At 39.8% G+C, this 14208-nt stretch overlaps 1 protein-coding gene across 1 annotated transcript in view; it reads right to left on the bottom strand.

Moving 5' to 3' along the window:
* LOC104159072 (EF-hand domain-containing family member C2-like) overlaps window positions 1-10820 on the bottom strand; it is a gene marked incomplete at its 3' end in the record, with an annotated part of 17994 nt that extends 7174 nt beyond the window's left edge. Inside the window, exons 1-2 of the mRNA XM_009696884.1 lie at window positions 10638-10820; window positions 6158-6308 (exon numbers count right to left, since the gene is read on the bottom strand). Of these exons, the coding sequence (XP_009695186.1) occupies window positions 6158-6308; window positions 10638-10769 (283 nt within the window). The remainder of the gene's footprint in view (window positions 1-6157; window positions 6309-10637) is intronic.
* Between the last annotated feature and the right edge of the window lie 3388 nt (window positions 10821-14208).

Raw genomic sequence — 14208 nt, 5'->3', positions numbered from 1 at the left:
AAGGATAACAGTGAAAGTTTTGCCACATCAATACCTCAATATAGCTGTGTGAAAATACCTTGCAGAGAACAAAAAGGTGGTCCAGTCTTCAACCTCAGGCTCTTTGCTGTGCTTACCAACCCAGATACCTCTGTAACAGCAGCTTTATAATGCAGATACCTGCTGGCTGAGACCAGGCAGGAACCACCAACCCGTATTATTATAATAATTCCTTGCCACCATATGTTCCCAACAACTTTAAAATTACAGTAATTACAAAAGGTGCAACTTTAAGACAGCTACATACAAAAATTTCAAAACTAAAAATAGTTCCAATACTAACCTACTACTACAATAATGCTTTATTAGACACAGTTATCTAAAAGATCTATCTCATTATCTCTCACTACAGAACGGGATCTCTTTCCAGTGCCCTTCAGCTGTGCATCTGGTAGCGTTTCCCACTGAGTCCAGTTTGATTATTTTCCAGCACTGCTATTTTGTTTTGGAGGTAAGTGGGGGTGGAGGGGGGCCTGGGGAGAGAGGGGATAAAGAGAGGCAGAGGAGGAGGGAGGAAGATATTGCTGTGTGGTTTTGTTTGGTGTTTGCAGCGCCTTATTCCTAAGTTAGTCTATTGAAATTCTTTATTATTCGCTTTATTTCCCTAAGGACTAATCTGTATAAAACACTTTCCACTACTACATTATCAGAGTTGTTTGTTAAAGTCTAACTCCTACAATGAAAATATACCCTTAATTTTTCAGGGGAATAAAGCAACAAAGCAGATTTACTTTATGTTCCCATTAAAATAATTACTTAAGACCCATTCAGCACCCTGATCTTTCACATGTATCAAATCTGACATTCTGGTTACTGACCTTTGACTGTAAAACAAATTTGAACCTCTATCTGCTTAAACATAGTTGTACACGTATTTAAGATGCATCTTCTCAGAAATATTAGTTAGAAAACATGTTAGTTAGCACATTTTAACATGGTGCAAAACTGCACCGCATTACCATTAACAAAACCACGTACTTCAAAAATATGTTACCCGATTTGGCTAATCCTTGGGTCACTCCTATAAAAATCAGCAGATAACATGCTAAGTCAGGACTGTCCTCTGCATAAAAGCAAATTCTGTTGAATCATCATTTTAGTGAAAATATAATGGTGACAATTTTCTAATACCAAGTGTTTTCTGAGGGTATATTCACCTCAGAATTGGTGAATAAGCCTTCAGCTAGTTTTTCATACCACTTTTCAAAGTATAATACACGTGCCCATTTTGTTCTAAGGGATAAGAATTTCTTTCCTAATGGAAAATGTTTTGTAAAGATAATATCTGTAGCAATCCTTTGCTTTTATTAGGTATCACTGTGCCTGATCTACACATGCAAAGATAGATTTTATATTATTGAATTTGAAATTTAATAAAACCTGATCAGCTGAGGTTAGGTCTCAGCATTTTTTAAACTGTCCTTCCTTCTGGAAAATAATTAGATTTCTGCTCCTAGAACTTTGCTACAAGTTGTTAAAGGAGGATCTGGGCACGTGCAACGGTCAGGTTGCTCAGAATGGATGGATATTCTTGATGTTTCTTTTGTCAGTTTATTGAGTGGGCTATCCTACTGCACACCAAGCATTACTTTAAATATTCACATCTGGTCAGGCTAAAGCTCTCCTCTACTGTGCTCCTGTAAAGGGAGTTGGGGTATGGCTTTTCTCCAACAGTGGAGGTGGCATCAAGTCCCCATAGCATAATTTGTAGCGTACCCTCTTTTCCCTCAGGGCTTCTGATTATTCGGGAACTACAGCAGCAGCTTAAGGAGACCTTAATAGTAGTGAAGGCCTTCTGACTATGGGGCAGCACATGAAGTTGGGCAGCAAATGATTTGGTCTCTGCTGCTACACTGCCCTGCAGAAGAAATAAAGTGGTATCAAGAGTGTCCAAAGCACAGCTTTCTGACTCCCTCTGCACTACTCAAGAGTGCATTAGAGAGGAGAGGAATAGGTAACACCTGGAGTTTGTACACTCTTTGACCGCTTGCGCAGAAAGGAGGAGAAGCAACGACTACTATTCCTGCAAAACAACGAGTCCACCCCAACAAACAACAGGGCTTCTTACATTCACTTATTCATCTATCTCGAAACACAGCAAGGTCATGATTTGGCCACCATCAAGTATGGCAAAATCACAATTATTTCAAGGCCTCAGAGGAGGTCTTAAACTCTTAGATAATGGGTTATATTGGAGCAGCTGACTGCAACTTCACTTTCCTGCTTGAACTTTCCTCTTCAGCCAGTCGGCCTTGGGAACCCAGCCAGCAGGCAGCTCCACTCTCTTTTTCAGCCGGCTGACCTTGGGGAAACCAGCCAGCTGCTCCACTCTGCTCCGGCTTGCACGGCCTGGATTGCACTGGAAGCTACAGTCAAGCCCATGGGACATAAATGACCTTTTGATAAGACAGTATCAGCCAGCCACAGTTCTGTTAACTGGGAATTAGATCTACAAAACACTTGCACTGCCATATCTAGCCTGGCTCTCTGTGGGAGAATTTCTTTTTATATGAAATTCTTTTTATATGGGGAGAATAATTAGTAATCTGACTCTGGAAAAACATAGTGGAGTTTGTTACGTTGAAGTTTACTGTCCTTCTCTTCACTCTGTACTCCCTTATCTTTAGTTAGTTCTTATGCACTTGTGATTGTCCTGGTATTTTTTGTTTTGATTCTGGTTTCTCAAGTTCAGGTTGGCCTCTGCGTTCCTTTGTGTTTTGCATTGAATTTCTCTGTTTGTATGGATTTCTTCTAATGCTTCTAATATTTTCCAAAGTTCAAACTATAACAAAGCTGTTTCCAAAATTAAATAAAGTTTAAATTTCAGTTATTTAGTAGCAACCTTATCTGTCCAAATTCATGTCCAAGTACAGCAGCCAATTCCGTCAAGCATTTTTTAAAGTCACTGAAATACATTTCCCACAGATCATTTACTTTGTCACTCAGATTTTGATCAATGGTAAAAGCATATTTTCTGGCTTTTTTTTTTCCCCCCCCAAAGACAATTTGTTTTAGTTTTATAAAATCAAAATTGAAATTAGAAATTCTTCTAACTTCTTTGACAGCTGTTCCTTCACCAAATCTTCCTGCAGTCCATAAGCCTCTCCAAGTTTTCTTCTGCAATCCACAGGTACTACCCACAGTGGAGAGTACAGTGGGAAACTACACTTCTCTGATCCCACCATGCCTAGGGACACCCATTCAGACCATCAAGCTCTCATTTGTGGGTTATAGCACAAGCACTAGTAATCCCATGGCCTCAAGGCATTAACCAGTCAAGCTAAGAAGATCCGCCTTTAATCTACCCCACTACGGCTATGTCTACTCTTCAAGAAGACTCCTGAGAGGAGCCATTTCAACTGTCTCTTTTACATCATTTCTGCCAGGGCAAACATCCAAGTTAAGGTCACCACCACCTTCTGCCTTCAACAGTTCAATTCCACTTTTTCCACCCATTTTTTGCTGTTCCTCCTCTACACAACCCCTTCCTGCCACTGCAACTCCCCAACTGTTCACACAGACTGAACCTATCCAGCTCCTGATGTTCCCCCACTTCCTTCTTCACCCACATCTCCACATCTGTGCTCTTTTGTTCACTGCAGTTTGCCTTTTGACAGCCCAAGCTCTCCTACAGTTGAACTCTCCTCTACAAACCCCTGGCACTTTAATTAACTGAAATGTTGTATTTCAGCAGATGTGCAGAGGACAGCATTATGGTTAAGACCTTGAACTTCAGTTCACTTCGCTTCCTCATCCTGTTACAAACTTTTCTGCATGATCATAGGCAATATTTTCATTCCCTCTTGCTTCAGTTTACCAGCCTCACAATGCAGACAGTTACACTTTTGTTGCTCTCAGGCTTACAAATTCCCAGTCAGGACAGGGAATTTGAATAATATAAGAGATATATAATTATAATAAAAGAGGCAACAGTCTAATTTTTGATTGAAAATGGAATAAGACTAGCAGTTAATGGTTTGGGATTTCTTTTTAAGAAACATTGCTTTTGCATATATTTAGTGCCTTTAACATAACAACTTTGTGGTTGTTCTTCAGTTATGGAGCATGAAGTCAATGCCCCTGTGCATGTGAGTAAAGAATCCTCTGATAGGCATCTCCACCACCTTTTTCCCTCTACATCACATTAATCTCTAGGATAATAAGAGTATTTATGTAGATGTTTATGATAAAGTATAGGTCCCAGATCTTCTAGTCAACTCGGAAGCCTAAACACATCCCAAATAGTCCTTGGGCCTTTTAATCTACAGTATCTCTTCCTTCCTAAACACAATCAACATACAGAGCTTCCTTATCAGCCCAGGTACCAGCAACAAATAAATTAAGTGCACTTTTGAGATCCTGGAATGTTTTTTAATCCATCAGTTTACTATGTTGTGTATTCGCATTTATCCCACATAAAATACTCATACAAAGTCATAGAGCCCTTCGAAACATCCTTGTATGCAAGACTGAGAGAATTCTTGTTTCTCTTTAACACTATTGAGTTAATTTTAGATCCAGTACCAAAGGTGACTCCAATAACCATTAACACAAGATACAACCAAGGAAATAGGGGGGAAAATGTAGCCTTCTTATCACCACAGGAACATGGCTAGACTGCCAGGAACATGAGGCCTGAAAGGACAGCCTGCACAACCCATACTGCAAAGACAATGAAAATGACTCATTCCCATATCTAGATTCAAAGGAATCGGCTTTGAATTTGCTTTATACTGCTGTAATGAACCTGGCTTCCACCTTCCCTCTCAAAGTCATCGCCTCTGCCTCTCAGATTAACTATACTTCCTTTGTTGATAGTCATCTGTTCTCTAAGCCAAAATATCCCAAAATAGCCACTCCCACTGCTGTGACACACAAGTCAAAGAAAACCTAAACCCAATGATGTCTCCCACCTTACGCATATGAGTGCAGGGAGGGGGTAAGTGACTTGTAAGTTCCCAGAAGAAATCCAACATGCTTTTCTTCAGGTCTTGAAAAAGCGTTTGCCCAGGTAGGAGTAGGACGAGGTTTCTCTGAATTCAAAATCAGTTTCTGCTGAAAAGCCAACAAGATTTCTGGCAAGAACTACTCAACACAAGGAGAGCAGGGCCTGACGAACTGGCTTAAGAAAAGATTCACAGGTAATTTTATCCCAGGTCTAACAGTAATGATGCCTTTAAATATTATCCTACTCTGCAGACAGAGAAATTTATAGCATCTGCTCATCTTGGAAAAGAATATGGTAGTTCAATGGTTAACTTATTTTTGAAAATTGCTGTGCTAAGATCCACCAGAATGTACCAAATATCTTTGGGGATTGGGAGGCGCAGTCATCTCAAGACATCCTGCTTATCTGGACTACATCCCTTGAAAACTTTTTAAATTCTGGCAGTGACCCATAAACACCAAGAAGCAGCAGCTGTGCTCCCCTTCTGCAACAGGATGTTGACTGCTAGATCACATTTTCTTAGTGTAAACCAAGTCCACTAATACTCCAGTAAATCAGCTCAGTAAACCCTCCTCCAAAAGTCCTCAGGCTGGCCCAAGTGCAATGGTGTGACACTGAGGCAAGGCAGCTTCTTAACTTAGAGGCATCAAGGAAAAATTACTGTGCCAAGGGCACTTTAATCATAAAAGAACCAACAGCCAGAGGGACGAAAAGCGCTCTCCTTCAGCAACAGCAGAGATACTGCAGCAGCTAATGAACAATTAGAGAGCCGCCACTAGAGAACTTATTGTCAGTACCAAGATAGGAGGAGCCAGGCTCAGGAATGGAGATCTCGAACACAAATTGCTTTTGCAGAAGTGACACAACACTGAAAAAAGTCCTACCATCATATGATTTCAAACAACTACATTAGGGAAAAAAAATTGTATGTTTGAGTATGGGAGGGAATTCTGCCTTATAAAACCTACATCTTCAGAAACTAAGATAATGAAAAAGTTCACATTATGATCTGTAACAAGAAAAGGCAATTATAGCTGTTCACTTACATCCCATTTTTACTCTAAGAAGTCATATTACATATCCTTTGGAATGGACCAAGACTGTACTGAAGCAAGACAAAAAGAGGGGAAAAAAAAAAAAAAAAAAAAGAGTGCTATTAAAAATAGATACCTTGAGTTATGCCACTATTTTTCACTTGAGGTTCAACCACTTGAATTGTATCATCTTCAAGGTAGAAGTATATTTTACAATGTCTGATTCTATATAGCTCTTGGTTTTTGTCAGGTACTTCTTCCTCAAAATAGGCATCAAAAGACAATACCTATTAAAAACAATAAATAAGTATAAAGCAGCAAAATCTCCAATGCTTTTGCAAAATATGTCAATAAAATAAACTTGTATAGATTGTGAGTAACTAAATGTATGGATTTCAGGAGGTAGATTTATTTCTCAGAAACGTAAGAACAGAAATCCACATTAAATCACATAAATTTAAAATTCTTTGCTTGGCATTTTTATTATCACAACATCTAAGCAGAGATGGAACTCTAAAGTAAAGAAATAAATCAAATATAAAACTATCAGCAGGCTGCTTGGAAAAAAATCTTCTGAACAAAGCACTTTTGATAACACAGTGAGTTACCTCAGTCCTGAAGCGAATTTTAGACTGCTATTCAATGAATTGCTGGAAAATAAAGTGCATTATGACATTAATGACTTTACCATTGAGGGAAGTGGAAAGGAAAGTTCTTTTTAAACAGATCCTGCAACCTGTCTAATGAATGGTCCTAAAGACTATCAGAAATTACGTTTTTCAGTTGTTTAGAGCTGTGCAATATTGGCATTTCAAAACTTACCTGGTTCTGCAATTCAGCAAGTGGGGAAATCTCAGAGATTATACCAACTGGTCTTCATGGTCTCTTTCAATAGCAACAATGCAACAAAAAAAAACCTTCATAGGTGACGTGCTCAGTGGTTTACTACAGTGGCCTTTACGTCTGGAGACCCCAGCTCAAACTTGGCAAAACATTACACAAGTTTTGCTCTTCTTGGTATCATTTACGGTCTTTAATCACCAAAACCAATTTTAAGGGAACGTGCAAGAAGTATCTATTAGTAGTGTGTTATCTACCAGGATGCTTGCTGTGGTAAGTATATGCAGGAAGGCATTAATTAAAACAGGTTTCCATCCTGCCCCTCCAACATATGTGGGTCAAATCAGTGCTTATTCATACTTTATTTAATAGAATCATTGTGGAAAATTAGTTGATTCATTAGACAAAGTGAAACATTGGGAAAAAAGACAACTTAGCTTTTCCCTATGTTTCAGTGAGCATCTGGCAGACCATGGCTTGAAAACGTTTGAAATGTATAAGCTGGCCAAGATCCCTATATGACAGAACAGAGCGGTTAATGGTCTGTATTCTTTTAGGACGTGCCTTTGAGAACCTCAAAGTACTTCCATGAATACTAATGACAGAGATTTTAAAACACTCTAACAGACAAACACAACCTCTTTTTCTACATCTGGGGTGAGAGAGCTAACGGCTTGCTCAGGAGCACAGAAGAACAGCCGCCCTGTGTCCTAGTCAGACTCCTTGATAGGCCACTCTCTCTTCTCTCAGGGAGGTTAAGTGCAAGATGAGGAAAACTGTTTCCACAAACTACTTCAAAGGCTAAGATCCCACTGATTTTCAGCATGCATCAAACAATATGACAGACACATTTTTGGCATCAACTCTCCTGCACTGTGACCTGCCACCATTAGAGAAATAAAATTTAAGTTATAATCAAATGACATAACTATTACTTGTTAAACCTGATGGCATTAAATCTTCACACAGAAGAATCTAGACACTATCAGTTATGGTTTAAGTAGTACAACATGTAAGTTTCTGAACAACCTACAGATCAAACAGTTGAAAACAAATTAAACAATCATTCTGGTGACATGTAATTTTTAACTGTGGATTTCACTGTTTCATGTATCAAACACAAAAACACTGGATAAAACATCTGACGTACAGAGCCAACACAAACTCTGTCATCCTTTAACATCTCTTCTTCCTTCCATTTGTCTAAACATTGGTGTATAGTGACATTTTTGGTGACCAAGGTATCTTTCCTGGTCACCACCTACTATTCTGGAACAACCAGGAGCCCTGCATAAATCTCTTGAATGCTCCAGGGGACTTAAAAGGCACTATGGTGGAACCACTATATCCCAGTCCAAATATCCTGGGGTTCACCTGACAACGAGCTGAATATCATTCCTTGCCCAGCTGCTGATAAAGCCATGCAACCATTGGAAACTTCCTTAGGTGCTGTACCCTCTTCTCCCTATTCTGCTAGTTCCACTAGAGTACAGTTGTTTGATAAACATGTTCAAGTGCCCTATTTGATTACTAATTGTTCTTAATTTTATCAGTGATCTTTCCCGAAAATTGTTGTCTTGTGAGACACCAGCCAGGCAAAATGGTCTCTTTGCCTAGATCTCCAAGCACAATCAGGTCCTAAAAACACTGTATTTATTTCTTTCACTGAGCATGCACCTATGTCCTGGCTTACTCCATTTGAGGAGTTTTGCACTTAAATTTTATACTCTTTATACTCTTATCAACGTGCTATGGTGTATGACTGAAATATATGCAGCAACCAACTGCAATTTTGCAGATCAAAACAGATGATTTAGGAAGGGTGAGGAGGGGAAGGCACAAAAAAAGATTACTTATTTGTCATTTTAAAGCAAAATTAGTTTTAAAAATATGCGAAATGTAACACTTCCTAACTCATGCTTCATCTGTAGTGCATTGCTGTGGGCAAAGTTCCCATCCCACTCTTTAAAAAAATTAAATGTTACCTATGAAAACCAAAAGTAACAAATATTGAATAAACTCTGTGGCATTTTGTAAAGTTGGCACAAGGTTTCCCTGGCACCTGTGGCAGTCAAATTATAAACATCATTTCAAGCCCAGAAGGCCTTGTGTGTGTACTTAATTGAAGAAGAAATTAGATTTACACCTGCTTCCTATTAGGCACATGAAATTGCAAAAACTATTTCTCAGCCTACTTAATAATGAAGTTTTACTCCTGTCCTTCCTCCAGTTACTGTGGTACTGCTGAAAGTTAGAAACCAAAGTAAAATGTTAAGAAAGCAAACAACGTTTAAAGAGATAAACACCTACTCAAACCTTTTTTCATGTAGTCCATTCTGCTGAGCCACAAATGGCAGTACTGGAAGATATAGCTGCATTCTAGGCTTTTAACTGGGGAAGCTAAATTAGTTGGGTAGTACCCTTTAACAGTCTGCAATTAATACAAACACATGAGCCCTCCAAGGGCCAGATTCCAAACCTGCAAACTCCTGTCCTCTATTGCCCTGTGGAGGAATACCCCAAATAGAAAAGGAACGTCAAAAGACCAGCTAGCTCATCTCACCAGCCAAGTTCAGTGCCTGATGCTCAGTGGCAGGTCCCCACTGCCTCCTACCTAACCCCTTTATTTATAAACTTGGGTCCAAGTCCTGCGAACTTGCCTTTGGCCTTGAGAAGCCAATGCATACCTCCTCCTTGAAAGGGGGGTGTAGATAAAGCAAGTGCAGGACTGGTTGAAGCCGTAGCACTTTGGCACATTAGACCAATTCATACCTGAGCACATTGCTTAAAACTATGTGAGCAACACGAGGGATTTCAGAGGCGATGCTAACTGAAGTCATGTGTATCTGTTCAAGCCTTATATTTTCTTGTAGTAGTTCTGGTCTGCCAAAGAGATGAATGCGTAATTGTACTGCAATTACCTGCATGTCTTTTCTTTTAAAGCAAAAATTATGAGATTAGCCATTCTTCCCAATATTTAAATACCATAATCATTTAGTCATGCAACATTTCTGCGATCTGCTGAATGGTTTCTTTTTCTGGATAATCTTCCTTCCCTGATTGTAGGCTTTTTGCTTTAGAAATAATACATTGCTAAGTAGACTTTAATGTAAATTTAAACATGGAAAGTAATGACAGTGTGCCACAAGTTCGTATCATCACAGATTACAGTTATTTGATAACTCTTTAACTTTAAAGGTGTCACTACATTCTTGCAAAATAAAAAAATATTGATTTTAAATTCCTGTGTCTTTAACGGACACAATCTACCTATATTACACATGAACAGATCACACAAAAGTCAACAGGACTTTGAGCAAGCAAACATGACAGCAGAAGTGAATTCCAAGCCTGTAGCGCTCCACTAAGGTTAATGGCTCCTGAGTGCCTGTGCAGATTTTCTCCTGGACTGGGGCCTACCTTACATTCATTTTTACCAGGTTGCCAAATAATTCCTTTACTGTCACCATTTTCACTCAGAAGAAATATGTCAACCACTACCTTATTTTTATTATATCCTGCAGGATATGTACCCCAATACAGAAAGATTTTTATATGTTGCTGTATGGCACGATACATGTTTATATTAATTGTTCAATATACCAATATCATGGAAAAATAGATGTTACCACTCTTTTTGTCTACCTAGGGGCTTTTTTTGCACACACAAAATAATCTTCTGAAATATCTCACTAACTGAATTTCACCTTTATACTGTTTTTGTGTTACTGTAGCTATTCATAAAAAAACCCATACAGATTCAGATTTCTACATACCTGCTTGTCAAAGGCCACCCAAGCAGGAGCATCGCTGCCCATCCCTTCAGGAAACACGCTGTATTTAGGTCTCAGCTTCTGACCAAGTAATGGTTCACCTCCTATTCCAGGTTTATCTTCTCCAACCAGCATAGCAACATTATTGCAGTAACCCCAGTGCTGTGACTTGTGGAACTTTGCTTTCCCTATCTGTCAAAAGTTTGGAAGAAAAAGAGGAAAAATAAAAATCTGTGCATTGTTTTTAAATCCACAAGACTTAACTATCTAGGCGGGAGGGATTAATCATGTAAAAGTTTCTATGTAATTACTTTTTAATACAGAGTCTAAAAACCTGTAACAACTGGAATGCTGCAAGTGAAGCGACACATTTCAGCGGTCAATCTGCCAGCCTTACAGGCAAAAATGGAAAAATATTCCAGTAATTTGCCAGGCTGAGCCAGGACGATACTGGTCGTTTTCCCCCCACACTGCTTCCCTGCAACAAGGATTGAGGCACATGGTAGAAAACAGCAAGTCACCCACGAGAACTGTTGCAAAAGATAGAGGGGAAAAGCCTTTTCTATAGATGTCCAGAGGACAAATGGAAACGGTTCAGGAGTACCCAGAGAACAGCCTGCTCTCATTACTTATGTCAAAGACCTTATTTTACACTTGCATCCCCGAGTGCAAGATAAATAGCTTTGTACTAGTGAATACACTCGAATTTTGGTAGGTTGGATCTGAATCAAAAGACAGAATATTCATTCCATCTGGGCTTATTCCAAAAGAAGGTCTCTGTAGTGATTTCTTTATATTATTACTATTTTTTCTGGCAATTCAGGATGGAGTGCTTAAAAAAAACCACAAATATACGCACAACCAGCTGCAAAGAAACCCATCTTGCCTACTCGCATTTCTTGGCTGGGTCTGGAGCCAGTCTTGAAGTGTTGCAGAAAAGCCTCTGGCCTCACATGAACATCAGTCCTGCCGGTGGGAACGTCCCTCCTAACGAGCCGCCTGCTTTGCCGGCCAGGTCCCTCGAACGGAGGCAGCCGGTGTGAGCCGCGCTCGGGCAGCAGTCCCCTAACGACTCCACACATCAGTCTCACCCGAGAAGACAGGGAAGTAGGAAAAGCCAACAGAAAGCTCCACTAACCCTTCCTCCCATGAGCAATCCTGACTCGTTACCTCCTCTTGCTCTGCTCTTCCTCCCTTTCTCGCCCTCCCAAATCCTCAAAACGCTTTGGGAAGGCAGAGGAGGGCCGTGGGGTAACCGCACCCTGGCACACCTGCTAAGGGGAGAGGGAGACTACCGCAGCTCTGCCCTTCCTCAGCCTGGGATGGGGTGAACGTGAAGGAAGGTGAGGCTGAAGGGGGAGGAACTGATGTTATGGGTGAGCACAGAGAAGGCCCTGGGTAGAGGAAAAAGCTGGACAGCGAAATTTTTCATAGCAGACTGGAGCAGGTATGTCAGTAAAGGAGCAGAGGGTCAAAATTGCCTCCCTCACTACCTTTGGAACACTGGGTATCACTAATTATCACATGCATATATTTAAACCATTACTCCCCAGAAAGGTGTAGACAACCCTAAGTTACTATCATAAATTAAAAAATGGTACTAATAACCATTTTTCATCGTGGCAACATTCAAGTGCCCCAAGATGACCTAACACAGGCTCAGCACAGCAGTTCTGGGAAAAAGTACAAGCAGTGAAGCAGCAAAACCTGACAGTATCCGAGTAGTTATTTTATTCTGCCAATATGAAAGAGAGTGAGGAATGTGAAAGGCAGCTAACCAACCTCATGGCTCTTAACATTCAACACTCATACCTACAAACTACTGCACACCAAAGGTTACAATCTGAACTGCTCACCTGCCTTGAGGTGCTCTAAATCCAATGACACAGGACGGAGAGCTGCCCTTGACACAAACACCTCAATCACTACTTTAGCTTAACCTTTGCTTAAAATCCTTTTGCGTATCACTTTTTCCAAGGGCAGTGGTATGAAAAATAATAAATTACTTACTATTTTTACAAATTATTATTTTTAATACCATAATAATCAATGGCCATACCTTGCTTTGGTTAAAAGCTGGGCTAGCCAGCAGCCTTTGAAATAGTCATTGCAAAACGAGATAAGGTTCGCATACTGGAGACAGTAATGATTGGGACTATGGAAGCACATCCCCAAAGAAGATATTTAAAAGATAAGCAATGTTTTGTATAGAGGTGAATAAAAGGGCACATGGCAAGCATCATAGTTTAAAGAATAACTCAAAGGGGAAAAAAAAAGAAGTACTCCTGAACCATGTGTCTGTAACTCCAGAACAAGAGTTACTGAATAAAAGAGAAAAATCAATAAAAGGAAATACTTGTGTAACAGCTAGTTAACCCATGGGCCCCCCTGCCACACAGCATTGCTTAAGCCAGGAATTTAACAAGATTTTAAAAAAAAAGAGCTGCATATTTGCAGGAATAATGTCCAAAATGAAATATTTCGTATCAGCTCATTTTTTTGATCGCTGATATAAAATGTCATGCTTCGGTGGGCAGCGTAAGCACTGACATTTAGGCATTAGGAGCAGATCTTCACGCGGTCACCCCAGCCCTCCCCCAAGAAGGGAGCACAGGCTCTCTCCTGGTACGGGACTCTGGAACAGCCGGGCACTGACAGAGTCGCGCACCCGCTGTGCAACCCATCTGCACTTGGGATGGTTTTCTCCCTCTCCTTTGGGCACTACTGAGCAGCCCTTTCTCCTTCTATTTCTTTTTTTAATAACTTTGCTCCTTGGTAAGCTGATAAAGAATTAGAGCTTTCTGCATTTATCAGTTCAAATGGGGAATAACTATAGTCAAGCTGAGTTTTAAAAGCGAAATTTCTAGGCAGAAACATCTGATTTATACTGAAGGTGCTATAGGACAGATCCACTTTTTGGCACAGCAAGTATTTAATTATTTTCTCCCTATTACCAAAGCATGAGTTAGGGAGAAAGGCATAGTTACCAAAGCACAGCGAGGGTGGCAGTTCTCCTGAGCAAAGGAAAGCTTTTCATGTCCTCAATGCTTCTTCTAGAAGCATTTGCTGTTCATCTGTTTCTGGGTTTTGGCAAGCTACAGTGTGCTAAAGTGTTCAAAGTAACTCAGGTTTGCTCCTGCTGGAAATTTTCCAGAATTTAGGGATGAAATCACAGTATCATTGACACTTCATATGAAAAATGCATAGCCCAACAGCTGCAATTCTGTTAAGAATCTTTTGTGGCATTCTTGTAACTTTTTAGGGTTCGACAGAAAGACTATTTTAGATTCCTAATCAGAACTACTTATAAGCCCCTTCTCCACAAAAACCACCTAAATCTACATGAAAATAATCTCTTCTAAAAGTCTGTACAGTTATTTCTTAAAAAAAAAATCAAACCAACAACCAAAATATACAAAAGAAAGTTTAAGAAAAAGAGTAATTATAATTGAAGATCACAAAAGAGAAAAATGACATTTGCAAACTTCAGCTAATGAACTCAGACCACATCCAGCCTAAAATAGTGACAGAACATCACGTTACGTCCACAGCAATATTAAATGACTTCTAAAAG

This window comes from Cariama cristata, unplaced genomic scaffold (genome assembly GCF_000690535.1).
Source record: "Cariama cristata isolate BGI_N322 unplaced genomic scaffold, ASM69053v1 scaffold10883, whole genome shotgun sequence".
NCBI classification, from domain to species: domain Eukaryota; kingdom Metazoa; phylum Chordata; class Aves; order Cariamiformes; family Cariamidae; genus Cariama; species Cariama cristata.
This window is presented reverse-complemented; position numbering and strand designations above follow the sequence as displayed.